General features: G+C 40.8%; 1 protein-coding gene across 4 annotated transcripts in view; it reads right to left on the reverse strand.

Moving 5' to 3' along the window:
* ELOVL2 (ELOVL fatty acid elongase 2) overlaps positions 1 to 21497 on the reverse strand; it is a 60200-nt gene extending 38703 nt beyond the window's left edge. The window contains exon 1 of one of the 4 annotated variants that reach the window (XM_070584060.1): positions 21251 to 21497. In XM_070584060.1, coding sequence (XP_070440161.1) covers positions 21251 to 21253 — 3 coding nt within the window. In that variant the 5' untranslated portion in view covers positions 21254 to 21497. Of the gene's footprint in view, positions 1 to 20690; positions 21118 to 21250 lie in introns of those variants that run through there. The other 3 variants (XM_070584056.1, XM_070584055.1, XM_070584057.1) reach the window with 3 other exon arrangements.
* Positions 21498 to 26238: the final 4741 nt, after the last annotated feature.

The following is a 26238-nucleotide window of genomic DNA, read 5'->3' on the forward strand; positions in this document are numbered from 1 at the left end:
AAGTTGCTAAGAGAATAAATCTTAAAAGTCCTTATCACAAGAAAAAAAATTTTTAACTATGTGTGGTTATAGATGTGAACTAGACATTGTGGTTATCATTTCGCAATATATACAAATATCAAATCATTACGTTGTACACCTGAAATAATATAATGTTATACCTCATTTTAAAAAACTCAGAGCAAATTCTGAATAGAAGGAAACTTTAACTTGGCAAAGATTACATACTAAAAATTGACGACAAACATTTTATTTAATGGAGAAACTTCAGGTGCATTCTCTATAAAATTGGAAATAAGACAAAGATGCAGACTTTCACTACTATGTCTAATATATACTGAAGATACTGGCCAGTGCTAGGAAGAATGAAAAACGAAAGACACAGGTATTGGAAGGAAAGAGATAATCTATCACTATTTGCAAATGATAGAATCATCTACTTACAACAGCCAAGAGAATCAACAAATAAACTATTAAACCTAGTAAGAATTCAGCAAGGTTGCCAGACATAGGACTAAAAACTAACAGACTCTCTCTACTTTAGCAATAACCAAGTAAAAACCAATAGTAACAAAACTATAAATATCTAGGAACTAACCAACAACTCATAAGCCCTTTACACAGAAAACTTTAGAACTCTAGAAAGGACAGAGACAATGAAATAAATCATATAAATCTTGTGTAGGATGATTTAATATTTTAAAGATGTCAATGCTCTTCAAGTTAATCTATTTAATACAATCCCTATCAACATTTCAGTGAACTTCTTAAGTAATTTGATAAACTTACTTTAAAATGTGTATGAAATGATCCAGCAATTCCATTTCTGGGTATATATTTCGAAGGAAATGAAATCACCATCTTGAAGAGCTATCTGCACCTCCATGTTCACTGCAGCATCATTCACAACAGCCAAGACATGGATACACCCTAAGTGTCCATCAACAGATGAAAGGATAAAGAAAGTGTAGTGTGTGTATACATTTAATGGAATATTATTCTGTCATAAAAAAAGAAGGAAATGCTGCTGTTTACAACAACTTGGATGAACCTTGAGGGCCTTATGCTAAGTGAAACAAGTCAGAGAGAGAAAGACAAACATGTGGAATCTAAAAAAGTCGAAGTCATGGAAACAGAAGAGTAGAGTGGTGGTGACCAGGGGTTAGGGGAAATGAGGAGATACTGGTCAAAGAGTACAAACTTCCAGTTAGAAGATTAACAAGTTCTGGGGACCTAATACGCAGAATTGTGTATACAGTTCACAACACTGTATTATATATACTTGAAAGTTGCTAAGAGAGTAGATAAACATTCTCACCACAAAAAAAGGAATGGTAATTACGTGATGGGATGGAGATATTAGCTAGTGCTATGGTGGTAATCATTTTACAATATATAAGTCTATCAAATCAACATGTTGTACACCTTAAACTTACACAATGTTATATGTTAATTATATCTCAATAAATCTGAAAAAAATGGTAATGAGCCCAACCCTCAACAGTAATTAGCAGGAAGTGTTTGGTTAAATCTTGAATCTCGTGTTACATACTCTAAGCTATCAAAATCCAACTATCTTCAAAAGATCAGGAACACCAGCAGCTGTCTACTCTAGTTCTCCATAGGTCTTTCAGAGATGCTCACAGAAGGGTACAAGAAGGGTCAACTCTTCAGTTACTCCACTCTGCTTTATCCACTAGCACACACCCCCGGAATAAGGTGTCCGCAGGAAGAATGACCCATTCCCACACTAAGGATTTTTCTTTAATCAAAACAAATAAACCCACACAGGGCTTCCCTCAGTGGGTTTGTAGTCTTTCTTCAGAATACTGGGCAGATTACAATTTCATTAAAAGTAAAAACAGTATTTTTCCCCTAGTCTGTTAAAATTATATAAAAGTCAAACCCCAAAGCAAGCTTTGTCTAGCGACAATTCCATTATTTTTATAATTACAAGGGTTGCTACTGTTATTATCATCAATATTTTAATACAATGCAAATAATACAGTACAGAGCTCAGGGGAAGGAAAGTCCACCTTACCAGTGGACCGCACACACTAAGGTAGTCCAGACATGTGTACTACGCATTTTAACCTTCATTCCTTGGCGTCCAACAGGATGTTGTAGGAAGAATTTGCATTCTGTTTAGCATAAAATCTGAGGAATTTTTAAAAAATAAAATAATTGTTACTAAGTGCATTGGCTGACCAGGCCAAAATTCAATGAGGTCTACTCACTTGCCTATGCCTCCTCTTCTTGCAGATGCCTATATGCACTCTGCTGAGGGCACATCCAATTCCCTGTGGCTCCCCCAGTGCATCAACGCTCTCTCCCATGCCTCTGCATGTGTTCCCCCTTTTGCCTGGATGACTCCTCATTGTCTTCTGGTTTTCCCCGACCGCTCTCCTTCTCCCACACTAGTTAAGATCCTTTGGGCCTGGGACACACACACAAGGCACTCAAGAAGCATTTGTGGAATGCATTTAGTAATAAATGAATGAGTCTGCCAAACTCATACCAGGACTATGGCTAGCAAGCTTCAAGGGTCCACTTTTGACCTCTTTCTCCTTTGACAACACTCCTCCTTGACATGTTCAGAGAGTTACCAGGATTACGCATGTATGAGCATACACACAGCAAGTGCAGCGTGCTGGGGAGGAGGAGGAGAGAATGAGCTACTGAAAGAGCTTGGTAAAGTGTCACTGTATTTTAAAGCAGAGGGACATTGAGACAGCAGTAACTCCAAAATTGTAAAAAGACCCATGACTCAGTGGAAACCAACTAGTAAAATGCTTAAAATATCTTTTTTTGTTTTAGATTTTTAAGAGATAAATTACCAATGTTTTAAAATTACTTATTTCAATATGTATTTTAAATAGTTTTCTAGCATGCTATAGGGCATGTATGCATTCGGCCACCTGCTAGATCTATACATTTGGGATGGTGCTTCTGGCTTAGCTCTTGGCTTCAGAATCCTCTGCAAACTGGTGGGCCAGTCCACTTTGCACAAGAGCCCGCGCTACATCCTGAGAGGGAACCCACCCTAAGGAGGTGCAATGATGCAGTGGTCAGACTCTGACACAACTATCTCAGTAACAAAGCTTTGGATGTGAGAGGAGTAAAGCAATGTTAAGTAAAGAGTCTGTTCCTTAGGATTCTTCATGGCTCAGTCCCCTGCGGGTCCCAGGGAGAAGGCAGTGATGAAAGCAGAACGGCATGTACTTGAATTTACACAAGAATATTGGGGTTGCAAGAGAGGAGAGCTTTGCAAGCTCTCCCACACAGAACAGCAAAGGAGAGACAGGAATACTCCTCAGCTTTCCCACAGAACACTGCACAGAGTCTGGCAGCTGCAGGGCTCCTCCGCATCAGCACCAGTGCCCAGCAGAGCACGGGACACTTTGTGTGAGTGAGAGGGACCTCTGCCAAGCAGCAGTGCTCGGCAGGCAATCAGCTCTCCACAGACGCAGGGGTGGACGCTCAGTAGACGTGGCAGCACCAGCCTTACCCAGCAGAAGGGAGTCTGAGCAAGAGGCCTATCCCCACAGATGTCATGAAATAACTGACCAGAACTATTCACGAACATTCCCTGTGAGAACACCTGAGAAAAGTGGGTACGGGTATACGCTGAGGGTGGAGGCCAGTGCAGGTGATTTGTGAGGAGCTGGGGAAGGAACTGGTGAGACATAAATTATAGATAAAGTGTCGTGAGCTATTGCTTAAGTGTGTATCTCTGGAGCAGAGATCTGTCTTTGGTAAACAGATAGAAGATAAGTATAATCTTATTTATTAAGACTCAAAAATAGATTTTTAAACACTTTTAAAACATATTCACAAGGCTAAAATGATTTGTGAATTAACTCACTGGTTACACAGAAATTTACCAAGTGTAAGGAAACTGAAATTTTACTAAACAAATACATATTCTTCACAATGAATATAATAATAAGAGTTTCTTTCTAGTCATTTTGCAAATTATGGCATTCTCTCCAAGAGTATGGAAATAAAATCCAAATAAATATTTCTTTCATAACATTCTGGCCTCATTAAAAGATATTAAATAACTTGCCTTAATTTCAAGTGAATAAAATGAAATCTGCTATACAGAAAAAGAAAGAGCTTCAATTTCACAACTAGAAAATAAAGTCATTCGGTGATTCAATATTGAATATACGAGGCACGAAAAAAGCTAATGCTGCTGCTAAGGTTGCGATTCGAGATATTTGTCATGATTATTACAACCTCCACTTCCACAGGAAGTAGTGAGTGAATACAAAACTCCTTGGAGATTTACTCCAAGGCCAGATAGCTGCATTCAGGACACCTTGGAACTGCACCAGTTTCTGAATCTGGGGACATGGGGAAGAATAAAGCTCATTCACATTTAACAACAGCGATGAAAGGAGATTCTGTTTGGATGTGCTCTGCTTATCAAGTGCTGACCAGAGGGGAAGCAGGTCGGCTATTCTGCATGTACAAGTGGTATCCTTTGAACAGAAAAACAAAAGAAAGCTTTTAATGAGTTATCGGGAAAAACGTGGACCAGATTTTATTTATAATTTTTAAAGCAATAATCAGACCTATATTATTTCTATAAATTCTAAAAATATCTACAGTATTTCAGTATATTTACGGTAAAGTCAAAAGATGTGTTCTTTTACCGCTAATACCGAGCAAGAGACAATCTGTGAGTCACCGGGAGAGACTGTTTCATATTTTCCTTCTTTCGAGCTATAAAATCAACCAATATGGGGATTTACTGAGCAATCCAGATCCTTTGCCTACTGAATGAAACCCCTGTCACATACTTGTTTGTTTGGCAGTGTATTATCACCACAGTGACACCTGAGCCACACTTCTTTGCGTAAAGTCTTTTCTAAGAGGCAGAGGAAAATCATACTCTTCCCTTAGCACTTTAATCCTGATAATGTCAAATCAAACTGAGCATCATCAGCCGGTTCTAATAGGAAAATAAGTCATTAGAAGCCAAAATGCAGCCTGAGCTGTGTGTAAAATAAATGGAAGGACACCCTATTGACCTTTATGATGGTTAGAGTCTTATGAATGAATTTTAGATATTTGAATCTCATGTTATTTTGAGCACCTTCTGGGATATCATCTTCATTCATTCATTCATCCACATTCAATCATTGTGGTCTCCCAAAACATTGGGCTGATGGACAAAGGCAGACCTCTCTGTGGAGGGAGAGGAGAAAGAGGTGACAAGTATTACCTACTTTACAGGTGATAAGAGGCAGAAGACAAAGTGATTTACTACAATTATATACCATGTGTGGCTAAACCCATTGCCTTTGCCAACATAGTGTGTCGAAATAAAGAAAATTATGTAAATGTAAGTCTCTAACTCCCATTTTTTTATTAGCACTGTGTCACACAATCTTCTCTCTGGGTTCTTCTTGAGCTGTTGTTTTGAATCCTGTTAAATGAGCACTTTTATGGAATATTACTATCCTTTTTCTTATCGATAAAGCATTTCTATGCAATGGATAGTAGAAAGTATTTTCTAGTGTGTTTTCTCAACTGTCTTTAAAGTGCCTAACAACAGAGGCTGCAAGCCCTTCCCTCTACTCCCCACCCTCCATCCCTGCTTCCCACCAGACGGCCATCCTGTGCTTTGCCTATGTAAAAGTTTTGAAGCTATTATTGGAAATAAGATAAAACATAATAAAGGAAATAACTAAATTAAAATATTTTTAGCTTCATATACAGTGCCAGTATCTGCAGTATGTAGGAAATGAACTGGGCAGACAGAACTGAAATCTGCAGCCCTTTAAATTAACACTGAGCAATTTCTGTTTGGTAAATTGGTTACTCCAGTCATTTCATTCATTCAACGATTTTTCAGTTTAACTGCATGCAAGCAAGGTCTTTTTTTTTTTTAAAGATTGGCGCCTGAGCTAACATCTGTTACCAATCCCTTTTTATTTTTACCTTCTTCTCCCCAAAGCCCCCCAGTACAGTTATATATTCTAGCTGTAGGTCCTTCTGGTTGTGCTATATGGGATGCCACCTCAGCATGGCTTGATGAGTGGTGCCATGCCCGCACCCAGGATCTGAACCTGCGAAACCCTGGGCCACTGAATCAGAGCATGCAAACTTAACCACTCAGCCATGGGGCCAGCCCCACAAGGTCTTCTTCTGAATGCTTATCTTCAGTGTAACTTGTAATAAGGTAGACGAAATGCTTTAAAGTGAATAAATTCCCATTTGAAACAATTATAAATGTATCAAAAGTTAAAATGGAGTTAGAGAAGCACAACCATATTAAGTCATATAAATAATTTAATTGAATATTACTAAATTTTCCTTAAAAAGTACGAGCATCAATCTATCCCTTTGTCTATTAGAAACTAGCTGACTTCTATAAAATAAAGAAAAATGAGCAAAGTTATTTTCTAATTGTTATTTTCATGATCTTATCATTTTAAAAGTATTCTCTTGGCTAAAGTCTTCACCTAGTTTTAGCCTTTCAGCACTCAAACATTATTTGATTTTTCTTTTTAAATATAGTTTAGAATTGTATCATTATAGAGACTGTTAATTAATATATAGCTAATGCAGTTATAAAAGATTTATAGTGTCTTCCCTCCCAAACTCTACAAGAGAAAGGATGAATTCAATAACACTAATGTCACGGTTGGGTGGTGTTCACTAATGAGTAGTGACTCTCAGCAGGGGAATGAGTGGTTGAGAAAGATTCCCAAGTTTTCTTTAAGAAGATATTTGATGCAGACATGTTTTCAGAAAGATACAGTGGAAGTAGCAATTGCAACAGTTATGAGAGTATGGCTTCCACTTCACTAGTGATCTCAATTGATTAGTGGTTCTAGCTGTTTCTCAAATTGTGACCAAAATTAGTCTTGAGAAAAATAAAGACTTAAAGAAAGTTTCCTGTTCTGATTGTATGAAAATGTGTGTTGGATATAGATACACACTCATGCACCACACAGCAATGTTTCGGTCAATGACGGACCACATATACAACAGTGGTCCTATAAGATCAGTGGTACTATATGGCCTAGGTGTGTAGTAGACTATACCATCTAGGTTTGTGTAAGTACTATAGGGGAGGAAGAAATTTTCCTCTAGTCTTAGGTTCTTCTGGCTGGTCCAAAAATTAAATTGACATGAGACAGATTAACAGGAGAAAAACAAACAAAAGTTTAATAACATGTACACAGGGGAGAAACCCAAGAAAACCAAGTAACTCATCAAAATGACTGAAGCCCTCACCTTAAATACCACCCTCAGCTAAAGACAAAAGAAGATGTTGGGGCTGGGGAGAGTCAGGAACTTCAAAGAGAAGGCAGGCACTTCACAGGAAGTGAAAAGGAGCAAACATTTTGGAAAACAAGTGTTTGGCCACACAGAAACAGAAGAGCACAGAGGGAAGCCCAACAAACAGGCTTTTCTAGCTTCCTCGCTGCCTACCACTAATTCACGTGATGCTACGGTGATAGCTTGCTTCCTGAGACATGTTTTTAAATCTGAATTCTTGTAGCAGTTAAGGGGGAGGTGACAGGAAAAATTTTCTGAGTCCCTTGTTTCTTAAAAATAATCAGCCTAAAATAAACCTCATGTTAAAGAGACATACTTGGGTGGTAAATTGTGTTCCCCTTCAGTACTCTCTGTGATGTTTGCACAAGGATGGGACTGCCTAATGACGCATTTAGAACGTATCCCCATCATTAAGTGACACATGACTGTATTAGAAAAGTGAAAGAAGGAGATGTTAGACTATGAGTTTGTTTGTTTTTTAAAGGAGAAAGTCTGGCCAACTCATTTGTGTAGCTTTAAAACAGCCCAAGGGTTGAAAATGTAAATGACTCCTGTAGCCAGTAGGAAGGTGGGCAGAAGGGTCAAGATAATGCAGTGCTGGGCTGCAAAGACAGAGTTGGGCAGCATGTGGTAGGAAATCCTTTGTGATCCTTCTTGGCTGTAACAGGGGGACAAGCCAACTCTTATACATTAATCCTGGACTTGGAGATGAAGTGTTCTACTACAGATCTCTGGAACAGCCACCAAGAAACTGAGTCTTAAATAGAAAGCCACTTTTGTTTCACTAGACAAACTAGGAATTGTGGGAAAATGAAAGCTGTCTATTAGTATTTTCTTCATGTCCATTGTCTCATTAGTATAGGGTTCTTAAATCCACCAAAAGACTTATTACGAAGGTGGCAGCTGAAAGCAATCAGAAGAGAAAATCTTACAATGGTATATATACACACACACACTCTCATTTGCCACTTTCTCTAACTCTTCCCTTTGAAGGACTGGAGTGAGGAGTTGTCTGACTTTCAACTAATTGTTCATTCTAGCTTGCTATTCATTCAGTCTCTAGAATTCTCTAACATAGGAGTCACTTAAGTATATTCACAGAGACAGTTATTTAACATCATGACAGCAATGATTATTTTAGCTTAGGATAAAATCTTTTAGAATAAAACACATTCATGTCAAACCCACAAGGGCAGCTTGTATGCACTTAGCAGGATGTCAGAATGTAGGATGAACTCAACGTTATTTACATTAATCAAAAATCCTATTTAACCAAAATGGGCTTTCCCAATTCCATAGGGATCTCTTAAAGGGAATGCTCATACATCCAGCCACTGAGTTAAGATTATTGCTTCACTGTAAAGTCAGTAATCATCATAATGAGGCAGAAAGCACTGGAAAATGAATTAAGAGACCCAGGTTCTGTCTTGACTCTGGCACCAACAAGTTTTGTAGCCTTGAACCTCATTTACATAATATAGAAAAAAAAACCACCTTCCTTATGATGACTGAATTAGCTACCACTGAGTGTCATTTACCTGGAAACAAAGATTTAATGACAAGTGTTCATGGAACATATGCCTCAAGATGTCCAACTACATTTTAGAATCAGTAAAACAAGAATACCCTGCGTGTTGTTTTTCATGTGTAATTCCAATATGATCACTAGATTAATGGTACGAAATTTTATCTTTGGCCACACTTTCAACTCATACAAAAGAGTCTCTAACTTTATATGTATCCAGCATATGAAAAATTGAAGAATTAACAGGATTTATTGTCAGTTGATAAACTGTAGCCCGATTTCTTCATATGAACTTTAACACAGCTATATGGAATATTAATATTATTATATCTAACAAAGTATGCTTTTAAGAGTAACTATCTTACTCTAAAAGGAACTATCTTTCCTTACATGGAGATTTAATATCTTTAGGTAAAATAACATTTGAAAATATTTGAAAAGTTTTGATGTGACTACTTCTCCATTTCTCAAACTCACCCTTCTGTGTTTTAAAAACAATAACTTTTAAAATGTATTATGTAAAAATTAACATGTTTATTTATAAGGATTCCTTTCCCATCACACAGCACTATAAAGGCACAAGAATTAGCTCTGCATGATCCAGACAGTTTGTTGTGAATAGAACCATAGGAGAAACACCGAGTGATTTTTTTAAACCTCAGATGAAACAAGGAGCAGCTTATTGGCTCTCATAACTATCAGAGAATCATGGGCATCTAATTCAACCTTCCACCCAAAGCTGGAAATAATTACTTTCTACAATAATTCTGATAGAAATTCATCCTCCTTACTGGAAAAACTCCAGAGAAAGACTTTTCACGACTTTGCAGGGTAGCACATTCTGTGTTTTGAAGGTTTCTTGGTTTTGGAAAGCCCTTTCTTATTTTGTGGTAAAAATCTTTCTCCAGTCAATTGTTACCCATCAATCTTAGTTCTCTCCTTTGAAATCACACAATACTAATATTTTTTCCCCCACATGAGACTTCAGATATTTGATCATAGGCATCACTTCACACCGAGCCTTCACCTTTCCTAGCACACAGCCTCAGTAAATTCAACTTCTCCCCTTCTTTCACTCCCTTCCCCTCTCCCCTAGTTTGTCGTCTGACCTTGCCTCCTTACCTTCCTTCCTCCTTCTACAGGCATTAATTGAATATTCTAGGTATCAGATACATGTACGTATATGACATAAGCTCTAGACCCTTACCTACTTCAGCATTCTCTTCTGGATTTATTCCAGTTTGTTGACATCTTTTTTATACAGCCTTTAGAAGTAAACAAGTTCAGAATCTGGTAGAATTATTACCTCTCTTACTCTGAGAGCCATATTTCTATTGCTATAACCAATTCCTCTTGCCTGTGCCTAGCTAAACTTTCTCCCTAATATCATTCCTCCAACACGGTCTAATTTGGACTTTGGGGTCAGGGGGAGCAGTCTACAGACATGGACTTCTCTTCTCTTCCATCAACCAAATGACAACTCTAGAGTTTCTCTATAGCTATGTATAAGTTGCTTTGGTTACAGGATGTCTTTTCCTATTTGGGGATTTGGTTTTGCTTTAGATTGGCACGTAGCATTTTAACTCCATAGAAGGTTAAAATGAGTCCTTGTTCCAGAACATTGTACACCTCCCTTACTACAGCTGCCCAGTAAGCTACTGCTTGATTTAACCTTCTATTTATCTTGGTCGCTTTATAAAGAGATTTTACTGTTGGCTAGAAGCAGGTGTGGACAAACAGGTTGATCTATGATTGATGGCTTCAGTCCAGAGTAACCAGCTCCAGCAGAGGAGTAAATTGCCTGCCTCCAAGTTGTAACAATGGTTATAGGCTTTCTTTTCCTTTCTTTTTTACTTGTTGATTGGTTTATAAAGAAAAAGATTAAATTCTCCCTCACTACCTACCTACAGCTGCCATGTAGCTTGCTTTTATTTAGTGGCATTTTTTTTCATTTTAAAAGAGTATGTCAAGGAGTTTCTAATTTCAGAATTACCCCCAACATCACTGATTTCTTCATTACAGAAACCACAGATGATAGTAATAATAAATGAAAATAGAATGTGTTTACTAGGTACCATTGTATTCATTGGGCATATTACATACTATTATCTCAGTTAATTCTCCCAATTATTCTAACAAGATAGGTGTTTTTATCTCTCTTGACAGATCAGGAAGTGAGGCTTAGAGACGTAAAGAAGTTGCCTAATTTCACAGAGCTGGTAAATGACGAACCACCATTGTTTAAAGGAATGCTGGGCCTCTTGCCACGATGCAGGCGGTGATGATTTTTAGCCAGTCTTGTGTCTGGCATGTGTGGGAGGTCACTGAACGCTCCAGCAGAAAGAGGCACATCACTCAGTGTGGTCACTGCAAAGAAGGGGAGTTACACACGGGTTCCAGTCTTGGTTCTGACACTAAGTAGCTGCATAACCTTGGGCAAAATGTTATCTCTGAGCAGCGTCTTCGCCATCTATAAAATGAAAAAGAAATCCTAACTTCACAGTGTTGTGAAGATTAACGGATTTCATATTGTAAAAGTATCTATGACAGGCCTGCAGACTGACTAGAAGCTTGACAATCATTCATTTGGTGTCCTGCATTTTCAAATCCCAACTCAGCGGCATACTGTCACATCCTTCTATCTCCCACTGCCATCATACTTGGAAAATCTAAAGGCAGTGAAGTCATAGCGGAGAAGTGTCCCTGCTTTAATTAGTGCTTGTCTCAACAGTGATATCTTTTTTAAAAAAATTACAAGAGGGAATGCAGTGGTGTAAAAAGGAGAGTAACAAAATTCCAGTCTGAATTTTAACACCGGAAAGGGACCCAAGTGATATTCAACAGAACTATTCTCAAAGATGCCGGGTGATTAGGTATTAGAGAGGAGGGCAAGAGAGAGGACGCCAGGGCCAGAGGGCTCAAAAGCCCCTGATGACTGACTTTCCATTAGGAAACACAAATATTTATGGTGTATAATTTGAGTAAAAATGCTCTCCTTATTCCTTTATGCTCCTTTCCCCAGCCTGCCTCTGTTTCCCTGTCTGCAAAAAGGAAATGGCAGTACCAACTGCCAGGTTGCTGAGGACGCGCGAATACAGGAAAGCTTCTGATAACAGCACCTGGCACATAGTAAGAACTCAGTCAATGAGACTAGCTGCTGCTGTTGTCAGTATTTGCTAGTCTCTCTCTTCTCGCACATGGGAAGATAGCCTTATTCCTTTAATTGGTGTTGGCTATGAGAAACGTGCCCTTCTACACGTCCTTTAGTTCTCTAGAACTGCACGGATGCCGAGTGGGACCGTGTAAGGCCTTTCACATGTTGGTTCAGTCAGCCAAGAAGAAAGGATTAGGGTTTAGGGAAACAATAGAAGGCCTCCTGCCACGTGGCTCTCTGTCCTACATGTGCGATACTTACAGGTCTCTGACCTGAGACTCTAAGACAGACGCCAACTCCGAACCTATTTTTAACATGGGAAAAAATGTAAAGGCAAAACATGTAGAGAATAATCAAATAAATATATCACATATGTTAAAATTGTATCATATTTGTTTCAAATCTTTTAAAATGAATTCAATAATTATTGAGTACCCACTATGCTCTGGGAACTGAGACATATAACTGATGAAGCTGTCATTCCCTGTGTACAGCTCCCAATCCTGTGTCCCTAGCTCCTTCCCCAGATATAACTACTGTGATAAATTTGATGTCAAGGCTTCCTGTCTATGTTTTTATATATTTATACACAGATACTCACCAACAAAAATAGCACTGTTTTGTACATTTTAAGGATTTATATAAATGATACTTATCTTTCTGCAGCTTGATCTATTCATGTTGACACATGGAGATCTAGTTCCTTCACTGTAACTGCTATACAGTATTCCATCATATGACTATTCCAAATTGTTATTTAGCCATTTCCTTACTGAGGGATATTGAAGGTTGTTTCCATTTTTCTGCTATTACAAACAATGCTGCTTTTTACAAATCTCCTTATGTTCAGAAGGGAGAATTTCTCTGGGAATAAACTAGTTGTGGAATTGCTGTTGTTTGGGGAATACATTTCTAGTTTTAGTAAAAACTACCATATTACTCTAAAAATTTTATGGGACTTGCTACTGTCAGCGTATTAAATTTTTGCCAAGTGCACGGATAGGATGGTTTTAATTTGCATTTCCTATTACTACTGCAGTTGTGCTTGTCTTTAAATGTCTATTGGCTGAGCGGGGCTCCTCTGCAGTGAGCTCCCGTTAATAAACCTTATCTATGTTTCTAATAGGTTGCTTGCCTTGTTTATTGATTCATAGAAGTCAAATATAGAATCTATATAACAATATAGAAAATATCTTCTAGTCTGTTGCTTGTTGGTTTTTTTATTTGAAAGATTTTAGTTTTCTCCCCAAAGCCCCCCAGTGCATAGTTGTATATTCTCCGTTGTGGGTCCTTCTAGTTGTGGCATGTGGGACGCTGCCTCAGCGTGATTTGATGAGCAGTGCCATGTCCGCGCCCAGGATCTGAACCAACGAAACACTGGGCTGCCTGCAGTGGAGCGCGCGAACTCAACCACTTGGCCATGGGGCCAGCCCCTGTTGGGTTTTTTTAAATCCCTGCCTATGGTGTCTTCTGCCACCCCAAAATTTTAAATTTTGATATGGTCAAATCTGTCACTTTTTATGGTTTGTGTTTTTTCAGTCTCACTGAAAATACCATTGGTATCAGGAAAGGCAGTCAGTATAATGAAACAAGCAATGCAGTAGAAGACAAGAGACATAGGTATAAAGCGGGTTTGAGTCCCCAGTCCACCATTTACTACTTGTATGACTCAATAGAACAACCTCTCTTAGTCTCAGTTTCCTCAAACACGGGAAAGCTACTTTACACATCTGTTCATTCATCCAACAAGTATTCTCTGAGAGTTTCTTCTGTGCTGGCACCATTCTAATGTTGAAATTACAGTGGTAAACAAGACATACAAAATTCTTGCCCTAACAGAGCTTATTTGAAAAGGGGGAAATAGATTATAAACATCAACAAAGATAAGATTGCCATCATTAGGGATGTTGTGGAAAGTTCCTCTAAAGTTGCTCACAAATTAAAGGTGTAATGATGCTATTTTATTTGAAAATGAATTGATAGGGAATCAAGCCATACAAGACAAAATAAGTCTACCGAGCAGGAAAGAATTTTACACTGAAGGGCAATATGGACTTCAACCAGAAACCCAGAGACTCCATTCCGTTTGGTTCAAAGCACTCCTCCAGCCTTTCTCGGGCCAGTCTTTGCAGCAACTTCATGCCAGCCAGGCTGGTCTACTGATGCCCTCAACATGTCCACTGTGTCTTCCACTTTTCCCACCTAATGTTAGCCTCTTCTAACAGTCTCCCCTCCTGGATCACACACAGTCAGTCCTGTATTGTCAACTCATTTCAGTTTTACCCATATACTTAAATTTCTCATCAATTTTCACTACTTGCAAGCTGACAAAAAAAAAAGTAGGAAAAGAAGCTATGTACATATATACATTCTCTTTCCTATTGGGAATCTATATTATTCCCAATATACAAAGCCAATAATCTGCTATATTTATGATTCTAGTAACTGAAATAATGACGATCCAGTGGGAAAGGCAGAGAATGGAAGAAATATTTTCTCATATGACTGATTTTTAGGGCTTAAAACATTAGATTCAGCACTAGTAAGAAGCTCAAGACACAGGCAATTTGATGTAGGTGGTGGGGCAAACAGCTGAGATTTACTCTGATTGCTCCTGGGATTTCCTGAAGCTGTGATTCAAATCCATGGCACAATTTCCAAAATACATTCCGTTCTACAATACGAGTGCTTCTACAGGTGAGAACTATTCACTAAGAAAAATTGTTTTGAAACAAGCACATAATTTAGTTTTTCATTTTTCCCTAATTAACAGAATTCATGCAGCCTAAAGAAAAAGAACCAAAAATCAGAGAATGAAATCTTTATCACATTTTCATTTTCTCCAGAAGAAGTCCTGAATGTCAAAACCAAAATCCATCATTACAGGAATACAAGGATTTTTTTTAATGTAAATACATGTAGATCAATAAGTTAGTTTTTAAAAATATCCCTATTCCAGGCAGAGAAAAAAGTTAGGGTTATAAAGACGAATATGATAAAGTGTCTGTGGGTAATAGCCACCAGTTTTCAGTATCTACTATCACCTAGCTTGTATATTATGAGGGACTTCATATATATTATCTTATTCTTCACTAAGTATTATTATATCTATTTTGTAGATGACATAAATGGAGTAGAGAATTGAACCCAGGAGAGTGTGGTTAGAGACAAGTTTTCAAAAGCTGACAGCATGAAAATAAGCGAGAAGAACTGACATATTAGTTCAGCCCCCTTGTAACCTTATCCAGGCTCTCCCAACTCTAGATATTATGGAAACCAGATTAATCTTCCTAAATGTTGCTTTCATTTGACTCTCCATTTCAAAAGCCTGTGTTCCACTACCTGTAAAAATTTAGGAGAAGCTTCTTAGCCTCAGATTCAAGAAACTTCTTAGCTTCAGATTCAGACAACTTCAAAATCTGACTCGATCCATCCCATAATGCTGTTGGTCTACAGCCCTCACAAATTCAACATTGAGCACCTAATCTGAGCCAGGCTCTGCAAAGACATGGTTGCTCACGGTATAGTCTTTCTCAAACACATCTGTTATTGCTTTCCAGGTCCTTGCTCAGTTATTTCCCCTAAATGGAATGCTCTGCTCGATTCTACACGCCTTTCTTTTCCTACATATCCAACCTATTCAAGATCCAGCATTGATCTCAACTCCTTCATGAAGCACACACTAAACATTTTTGCTGGAAGGTAGTCCCTCATTCCTTGGAGCCTCTAGAGCACTGGATTCCAAATCCGTGTGTATCTGATTCCAGGCATGCAGACTCCAAAGCCCCTCCCTCAGAGATTCTGATTCCCCAGGTCTGGCTTCACCCAGGCTGGGAATGTGCATTTAAACAAGTCTGTCCGATTCCTAAGTTCATCTCCTTCTACCCATGCTCCCTCTCAGACAACTGGTTTGGTTTTTTCCCAATTCATCCTTTCTGGGTGTTAAATGGGATGTGAAGAGAAAAGAGCACTGCACTGGGAGGTGGCAGAAGTGGCCTTGACTTCACCAGCAAGTGTTTGCCATACATCAGGCAGTAGCCTAGATGCCTGAGATGCATTACTGAGCAAGGCGGACAAAAACGTCTGTCCTCATGAAGCTGCATTCAGGGAGGAAGGGACAAAGAAAAATCACATAAATAACAAACAAGTAAATTACTAGAAGGTTCCAAGTGCTATTTAAATAAGTGAACTGCTAGGTTATACGTGCTATGAAAAAAGAGCAGTGTACACGGATCAGGCATGTGTGAATACGGCAGGGCAGCTCCCAGTTTTAAACAGAGAGGTCAGGGTAGGTCTAATGAAGGAGGTATTAAGAAGACAGCCATACACGGGGCTGGCCCCGTGGCCGTTTGCGCGCTCTGCTGCAGGCGGCCCAGTGTTTCGTTGGTTCGAATCCTGAGCGTGGACATGGCACCGCTCATCAAACCACGCTGAGGCAGCGTCCCACGTGCCACAACTAGAAGGACCCACAATGAAGAATATACAACTATGTACTGGGGGGCTTTGGGAAGAAAAAGGAAAAAAATAAAATCTTTAAAAAAAAAGAGGACAGCCATACAGCTCTCTGGGGGAGAGCCAGCCAGCCAGCCAGAAGGAACAGCCAGCATAAAGGCCCTAAGGGATTCTGACAAAAGAACCTTGTGAAAAAGGTAATACCCATTTTGCAGGTGAGTAAACAGTGTCTCAGAGTGACTTGATCAAGGGAATAAAGCTGGTCAACAGTAAAGCCAGGACCAGGAACCAGATTTCTTGACTCCTGGTCCAGTGCCTTTCTTCTGTTCTGTGCCTTTGTTCACCAGGCACAGAGGAAAGCGCTCTGTCTCCTGCAAGCACTGAGTACATGTGCGGTGTCATCACTGCTGTGGTGGTGGTTGTTATTATTATTATTAATCAGGTCCACTTATATTTCTTGAAAGGCAGATAAAGCTCAAAGAATAACTTCATTTTCCCTTCCCACGGTTTATTTTTCTCTTTCCTTTATCTGTGTTTCTTTTCTTGAGCAGATCATTTTAATATTAGATTGTCAATTAAAGTAATTATATTTCTTTGGATATTTAGGAAAGGTGTTAAGCATAGGAATAAGCTATAAAATAGAAACCATTTATGACAACACGAAAAAGAGCTGATGAAAGAGTGGAGAGAATGTGGAGCCCAGTGCTTCCCAGGTAGAGAACTCTGCTTCTCAAGAGAGGTAGGAAGGGAGGGTGGGAAGGGAGGGCGGGAGGGAGGGGAAGGGGGCGGGGAAGGAGCAGAAGGGGGACCTTTGGAACAGGCCAGGACCAGAGCCTCCCAACATCAAGCTACTAAATGCAAACGATGATCGTGGCCTTGAAGAAATAGTGAACTTCAAGTAAAAAAGTAAAGAACAAAGAGACTGCAAAAGAGGAAACCTGTAGAAAAGTCATGGAAATGGGGCTGGAGAGAAGAGATTTAAAGATATTTTCAAGCAAAAATATGAGAATATTATACAATCAACAATATAAAAGAAAAAAGAGTAAGAATCAGATTTCAGACACAGTAGACTTGAGAGCTGGTGGAATTACTAACAGCAAAAGGGAGCAGAGAGGAGTCTGAAAGGTGAGCTTCCTCTCGGTAACGCTGGGTTTAAGGTGGCAGCCAGGTTCTCACGAGTGGAAAGGGGCTAGGAGATAAGAGGCAAACTTGGAGGACATGTATCATCTAGGGTTGTTCTGTCCAACACAGCAGCCTCTAACCACGCAGGGCTCTTGAGCACTTGAAATTGTGGCTAGCCTGAACCAAATGTGCTGGAAGTATAAACGCACAGCAGATTTCAAAGATTTCCTATGAAAAAAAAGAATGTAATCTCACTGGTATCTTTTTACATTGATTACATGTTGAAATAACATTTGCATGGATTAAAAATATTATTAAAATTTCATCTCTCTCTTTTTACTTTTTAATGTTACTAGAAAATTAAAAATTACATATGTGGCTTGCATTATGCTCCTACTAGACACTTGATATAGAGCAATGCTAGATACACATGAGGGTCACATAAGGGCAAGGGACCTCAGGTGAATCACAGACATCATTCTAGATATCTCAACCAGAAACAGCCGGGTGTGGGAGAAAGAAGAGCACACACCGTTATAATAGTTAATATTTACCGAACACTCTAAGCACCATGCTAGACACATTAAGTGCATCATCTTATTTGTTCCTCCCAAGAACGTTATGAAACAATACGACAGTCTTCTTTTACAAAAGAAAAAACTGAAGCCTAAAGAAGGTAGTCTGCCCAAGGTCACACAGTTAAATGCTGGTGTTGGGATTCAAACCCATGACTGACTCCAGATCGCAAGTTCTAAATTGCCACATCATCAATTCCAGAACAATCCATCCTCTGTAATTATTAAATTGTTAGATTTCAAACGGTTATTTTTAAACTAACAATTTATTCAAATAGTTCATTGTCAGAGTCAGTGATATACCAAGGACGTCCTAATTTGATTAAGGAAAAATACAAATGTGTAAGTTTGTAACTTTGAATTATGATAAGTTACTGATGTTGGCATATTTTCACTATGCTGGACCTGAGAGTTTCTAGTGCAAATTCTTGCCCTTTATCAATGTCTATTCCTAAAAACCCAAACCATCAAATTAGATGGTACACATCCGATTGTCCAACAGAGATGATCATGGGCACAACTCTGAACAGCAAGGCCCTGATTTCTGAATACAATTAGCTATACAGTATGCATCCGCTTCAATTTTAAACACTCGCTTTCAAACTATGAAAGTACCTGAACCTCCCAAACTATGATTCAAATATTGGAAGGGAGCTGGATTAAATTGCAACCTTTTGTCAAAGAACCAAAATTTAAGCTTCTCCAAGAGGATTAAAAATGGGTTTTGTACTTCTTGAAAATTCAACACTTTCAAGCAACAGAAAGAAAAAATGGCTTGATACTTTGACTGGAATCATAACATAGCAAAATCTCCTACAAACACAAATTGGGATCAAAAGAATGAGGTGTCTTTCATTTATGTTTGGTTGGCTGGTTTTAATTTCAAATAGAAACTTCTTTCTTTCCTTTTTACCTTAAATTTCTACCACCTATGTGGACAAGACAGTAATCACAGAACCGCTGAACTTATACAATGAGGGCTATAATTACAACATTTTCAGAAACTTGCCCATGTAAATTTTATCAAGCCATTTGGTTGAAATCATAAAAACACTTCCCAGGTTTAAAACAAAGGATTGCCATCAATTTACACTACAGAAATAGAAAAACAAAAGAGAATCCGAAGCCAAACTATTTGTTTTGGAATAAGACTAATTAGCAGAGACATCACAAGAGACAGTTCATGTTGGACGTAGATCCAAAAGGTGTCTCTAACTGATCCACTGATTTACTTATGAATTTAACCCCCTACCCTTCCCACTTCCTGACTCATTTTTTTCTTAAGTGAGATGACTTTGATTTGGATATATTTATAAAAAATATCTCCTCTGAAGACCCAAAGTTTCTGAAAAACGCTTATCTATAGAGGTAGTATCATAATTGTACAGGGTAGAGCTTATAAGAGCTTGCCCTTTATTTTGGCTCTTTCAGGTTAATTCCCACAGCTCTTCCATCCAATTAAGGAGATATCCTTGGACTTGTTCCCTTATTCATTACAATTCATAATAATTTGGAACAAAGAATCAGACCGTGAAGGAGAAAGCTAGTTAGCTCTAAAAATGCCTAGTCCACCCAGGTGCCAAGGTGTCTAGAGCATGAAGTGACTGACCGAGGCATAGGAGATGGCCACCTCTACTCTTATCATTGAGGGTCACCAAATCAAGTCCTTCCTGTTCAAGAGTAGAAACTTCACTTGGAATCCTCATCATTACAACTGTCAGTTGGATAGATAATCCCTGTAATTGCATTGCTGCTTCCCATTTGTACATCAGCATAAAGTGTGCTGCTTTATTGGGTCAATTTTTTTAAAACTTTACTGAGTACCTACTATGCTAGGCACTATTGTAGGTACTGGAAATAGCAGTAAACAAAACGACAAAAATCTCAGCCCTACTGAAACTTACACTCTGGTGGGAACCACATTCAACGAACAAGGTAAATAAATAAAATAGTACGTTAAATATTAGATGCTGAAGAGAAAGCAAAAAAAAAAAAAAAAAAAGCAGTCAGGGGGAACATGACCTGCGGTGGGTAGGGTGGGAAAGACTGGAATTTTGGATAAAGCGGCTAGAAGAGGCTTCACATATAATCAGGTAGACAGAGTGTGCCCGAAAGGATAGAGGGCAAAATCTAGGACTGATTAGTGCTAGCTGGAGGGGGGAAAAGAAAGGAGATTAGCATATTTTAACAAGCCCTGAAGTGGAGAGGAAACCATATGGGAGGGAGGAGAGAAGCAGAGGTAAAATATGGACCACTCAACGCAAACGCGGGCTTCCCATTCTGCCCAGGACTGACTGGTCCTTTGAGCCTGGCACGACACACTTTTTCTTTTTGTAGTCACAGAACCAGGCTCTGCTGCCAAAACTCTCAGGCAGTTCATCAGACGGGGACAGACGGACAGGGACACAGATACACACCCCTCTCTCTCTCCAGAATCCGAGTTTAACGCGAGCACAAAGCGCTATGAATTCAGAGTCGGGGACTGGCCCGGGAAACTGGAGAGAAGTGGTTGGAAGGAACACATCAAAGGCCCCTCCATCCCGGGGTACAGATGGAAACCTACCCCCGACTCCGCTCTGCACACCCAGCGAGGCGCGGGCAAGCACACGGACACACCCCCGGGCTGGCGGGCACGGTGCAGGGCGGAGAGGAGGCATGAAGTCAACGGTTAGAGCCCCAAACCCCGCACTTCCCGAGGCAGGTCGGTCCCGCGCCGGGGCAACGCCACCCCCTAGCCGGGAGCCGGCGGGCGGTGGGCCGGAGCGTGGGCGCGGGAAGAATGGCCGCCGCGGGCGGAGGGGGCCGTTTCGTCGGGCAGGGCCAGCGCCCGGCCGGCCGCGTGCATGCAACAGGGGTCTGCCCGCGAGCGGGGGCGCCGAGGGCCGGGGCGGGACCGCGGGCCGGACAAAGCGGCTCCGGACGAGGGCCGCGGCCCGGCCCGCGCGCCCCCCGCCCAAACGTTCACCGCCCGGCCTCGGGCCTGCGCGGCCGAGCCCGCCGAGAGCCGCGGGTTCCAGAGCTCGAACCCGCAGCTCCCGCGCCGCCGCCCGCTCGGCCCGTTCCCGCCCAGCGTGACGGTCGGGAGAGAAAGGAAGGGCGACGGCGGCGCGCGGCCCCACTCACCATGATCCACGGCCGCGACCCGGGCGGGCGGGCGGCGATGCGCTGTCCAGGGTAGCCAGCGTCCCTCTGCCCCGCGCTCCCGAGGGCCCGCTCCGTTACTACTCCCACGCCCACGCCCGGCGCGCGCACGCCCGCGCTCCCCGCCCCCTCGGGCTCGCGCCGCTCCGAGCTCGTGGCCGTTTCGGGCGCCCGCCCCCTCCCCTCGCCGGGGCCTCGCCCGCAGTGTCGCGAGGCGGCCGGCGGGGGAGGGGCGGGGCAGGCGAGGAGGCAGCCCGTGCGGCCTCGCGCGCCCCCTCCTGGGAGCACGGCTTGTCCCGCGCGGCCGCGGCGCCCCCTGCCGGGAGGGCGGCGATTTGCAGGCCCAGCGGGCTCGCGCCGCGCGCGGCGGGTCCAGGTTGGCCGAGTTGGGAGGGGAACCCGTGTGGACCCACCTTCTGCCGGCTTCAGTCGGCTGCCCTTGGATGCTGCGACAGCTGCGGGAGCTGTGGGAAGGAGGGGTCTACAGAGGCCCAGGGCCTTTATCCTGATCTATAAATTGGGGATAAAAATGGTCCTGCTCTTAGTTGGGCTCCGTGGCTTTCAAGCACAGGTTAAAGGGAGGATGGCCCTCGCTCATGCAGGTTTGCGGGATGTGTATATTGGTGGGGTTCCTTTAGGGATGAGGTCGGGGAGCGGATCAGTCAGAGAAGGAGACTCCTTGTCTCACACAACACTGGATTCTATTCCAGGGGTTTCTCAGTTAATGCCACCAAGTGTTAGTTTAACACTTAATTGTGAACAGAAAGTATGGGATCTTAGATCCTGGGCTTTTAATTTTATATCGCCCAAGCGAAAGATGTTGGGAAAGGTAGACTTGTGTTACATGACCTTTCCTCTTTTCTAGCATTAAGGATGTGTGCTTGCTTGTTTATGTGGCCGACAAGGTACACTAAAATGCAAGCAAAGGTAAGCATGTTTATTGGAGTCAGGAACACCACATCTGGATGTGCGTGGGGGTACCTGCAACGTACATGTAGCACTCCACACCTGAAGTAATGCAGACGTATTTGCAGTTTTGTAAAGTAACAGGATGAATAACCATAGGTGCCGGGGCTAACTCTTAATTGTCCTATAATTACCTAATATTTAGAGTTTCCTGTAGTTGGAGTGTTAAACATCAGGCACATATTTGTTTAGAAGAGGTGGAGAACTTAAGACCATGAACAGGTAGGTATTTGTTAACCAAGTCTCATAAAATCTCACTAGCAGTGGGCTCAGGAGTCAACCCTGCCTCATACTGGCTGTGTGATACCTGGGTACTTAGCTAACCTCTCTGTGCTCCAGTTTCCTGATCTATAAATTGGGGATAAAAATGGCACTTACACTACATATTGTTATTAGGAGTACATCAATACGAGTGAAACAGTAGAAAAATGGCGCAAAAGTACTAGTTATTGATGTTATTGATCTGATGCCTGTGGGAATCAGAAAGTGGTATTCTGTTGAATGCCAGCATATTTTTATTTAAAGTGTCTGGAGGGCCAAAACCAAATATATAATTTGATGCCAGGTCCAGTCATTCATTCACTTTGTTCATTCAACAAACGTTTGAGTGCCTCATATGCCAGGCAATGTAGTAGGAGCTGGGGGTACACTGATGAACAAACCCTGCTATTAGGAGTTTTCAGAATCTGTGATGATCCAAATTATGACATTCAGAGAGTGGAAGGAAATTCACCCAATTATTCACCAAATATTGTGTTTTTCCCCTGAATAACAGTATTGTGGGATGATTTTTTTTCTTTTTCTATTTTCTCTTCATTTTTCAGATTTTTTTAACCTGTTTTACTTTATATTTTTAAAGCCAGAAAAATAGCTTCCACATTCTTTGGATATTGAACTATAAAAATACTGGATCGGAATTTCACTGTATCATTAATCTGATGCAGTAGAATGTGAATCATTAATCTAGACAGTGATTCTCGGATATTATTATGTATCAATTGCACCTGAGGGTTTAATCACCTACAGAGACTTGGGACCTGTCCTGGTGGTCTCAGGCGCAGAACAGGACTACAAACTTTAACAAGCATCACAAGGGAGGCTGATGCAGGCAGATGGCCCTTCGACCACATTTGGAGAACATACGTCCATCATCTACTCAGGAAAAGCTTTAGTCTATTTTTCTAACAACAACAAGGAAAAAAAGTGTGGCGACCACTCTCTAAGCACTCTGCTGTTTGCTGGCAGAAATGGTACCATTGATGTCATCTACACCTTGCAAAGCACACCAGGTTAACTCTTAACCTGAATTATCTCTATTCTTCCCACTACCATTTAGCCTAATAATCATCATTTTACATTTATTATGTAAAAACAGATATCAACCCCTAAGGGCAGGAGGCCTAAAAAGTCTCCTATATCTTATCTAGTCCTCAAAATACTGTTTTATGGCTTTCCTTGTCACCACAATAAAGGCATTTTAATACGCTGTTGACATACCTTTATGAGATCTGCTTCCTTTTATGATTTGTTCTGCTGTACGGATTACACCAAGGCTTGTGTTTCTTAGCTGTAGGGCAAGCCCGCCTTGAGCGTGTGTATCAGCTAAAGGGCCACGATAACAGAACTGTAGCCTAATCATGTGTTAGGTACTCACCTGGGTGTGTGCTAGAGGGAATTAGCATAATCTAAGAATCTTAAACCTAGAAACAGAGATCAGACTCTCTCTCTTTTATGCATATATATATATTTTATATTTTACAGGTGAAGAAAGTCTATCTCAGAAAAGTTAGAGAAAACCGACAACTGGTAGGTCGTAGCTGTAAAGCCTGACCTCTTGACCCCTGGGTCTGTGTTCTCAGTGCCACTCCTGCCTCTCCAGTTCCAGCCTTCCAGCCCTCATCAAAATTATGAGGTCGACGGGGCTGGCCACTGGCACAGCAGTGAAGTTGGCACGTTCCTCTTCAGGGGCCCGGGGCTCACCAACCTGGATCCCAGGTACAGACCTACACACTGCTGGGCAAGCCACGCTGTGGTGGGCGTCCCACATAAAATAGAGAAAGGTGGGCACAGATCTTAGCTCAGAGCCAGTCTTCCTCAGTAGAAAGAGGTGGATAGGTGGCAGATGTTCGCTCAGGTCTAATCTTTCTCAAAAAAAACTATGAAGTTGGCAAACTTTTTCTTCTGTGAGTCTAGTCTTCTTCTGTGGTTTTCTTCTTCTTCATCCCTTCTTTTGACACTTGGTATCTTTGTATTTTATCCTGAGAAAAATACTCGCTTCTAATTTATTATGATTTTAAATCAATCTACTGCTTTTCTCCAGAATATTTGTATTTTTAGGCTAATTATAGAAACAGACTCTGGAAATCATGTCTTTTCCTTGGCCATGTACTCTGCCTTTGTGTAAAGAGAGCTCTATACTTATGAATTTACAAATGAAAAATAATAAGATGAAGAGTAAACCCGGACAAAGTCACATTGGCACAACTGGGTTACCTCCAACAAATTCTGTGCATCTTTTACTCAGTATTATCAAGGCAAAGGATTTAAGACAGAGCACTATATGTATATATTATTCATTTGGTTGGACTAGAGTAACAAGTGGACAATCATTACCTTGTATCAATCCAGGTAAAAAGAGATTCATGACATTTGCTTAAAACTCTTTACTGAGGACAATGTTCTACAGCAGGGGTTGGTGAACCATAGCCACGGGCCAAATCTGGCCAGCTGCCTGTTGTTGTAAGTAAAGTTTTATTAGATTACAACCATGCCCATGCATTTACATATTGTCTATGGTGGCTTTAGAGCTACAATGGCAGAGTTGAGTAGTTGTGACAGAAACTGTATTGCCTGCAAATCCTCAAGTATCTGTTGTTTGGCCCTTTACAAAAAAAGTGAGCTGATCCCTGTAGAATCTAGATGTTGTGAATAAGACCTTGAACTGTATAGATAGATCCTTTGCTTTTATGAAGCTTATATTTTGGTGGGAAGGAAGAAGACAGTAAACAAAATAATTTTAGATAGAGAAGTGTCATGAAAAAAAATTATGATAGAGAGTAACTTGGTGGGAAGAGGCACTTTAGATAGGATGGTCAGGAAAATCTCAGCAGATGATATCTCTTAGGTATCTCTTGGATGAGTTGAGATCTCAATGGCCAAACAAGCCAGCTAGGAAGCCATGAGAAAATCTAGGGGAGATCTTTCTGGGTAGAGAAAACAGCAAATGAAAATGCCCTAAGACAGAAAAATTGGGAAAAATTGAGGAACAGGAAAGTGGCCAGTATGTCTGGAAGCGTGAGTCAGGGGTTGTAGTTGGTTGCAAGTCCATCATCCCTCTTGCCCACTCCTGTAGATAGAGACCCATGCATTTGTTCACACCATGGCCATTAGCCTCTGCCCTGAGGTCCTACCTTTGAGAACCTCAGCCCTAGGGAACCTGGTCCTGGCAGGACATTTTCATATGATGTCTGCTGGTCACCTGCAGCCATCCCAGTTCAAGAAACCCTAGTGGGGCCGTTACTTTGTACTCTTACAGCCATTGGACTTTATCTTTTGTCTTTGTGTTATGTTCATTTTGAAGCATTCATTCACTTTACCATTTTGTCTTTTATATATGCTATTTTTTAATTTATTAATTGCAGTAATATGGGATTATAACATTACATAGCTTTCAGATGTACATCGTAATATATTTCGAATTCTGTGTGGATTACATCATGTTCCCCACCCAAAAACTAATTGTAGTCCATCCCCTCACATGTGAGCCTAATCACCCCTTTTGCCCTCCCCTCTTCCCCTATGGTAACCACCAATCCAATCTCCGTTGATATGTGTTTGTTTGTTGTTGTTTTTATATATGCTATTTTAGTTAAATGGCATTTATTGATTTCATTTTAATAGTCTTTTAAAAAAATTCTTTTATAAATGTCAAGTAGCACAGGCATGAAGTGGGATAGCCTATTTCACAAGGAAGGTGAGATGTCTCAATCCCTCTGGATGACCTG

The sequence above is a fragment of the Equus przewalskii genome, chromosome 19 (genome assembly GCF_037783145.1).
Source record: "Equus przewalskii isolate Varuska chromosome 19, EquPr2, whole genome shotgun sequence".
In the NCBI taxonomy this organism is placed as follows: domain Eukaryota; kingdom Metazoa; phylum Chordata; class Mammalia; order Perissodactyla; family Equidae; genus Equus; species Equus przewalskii.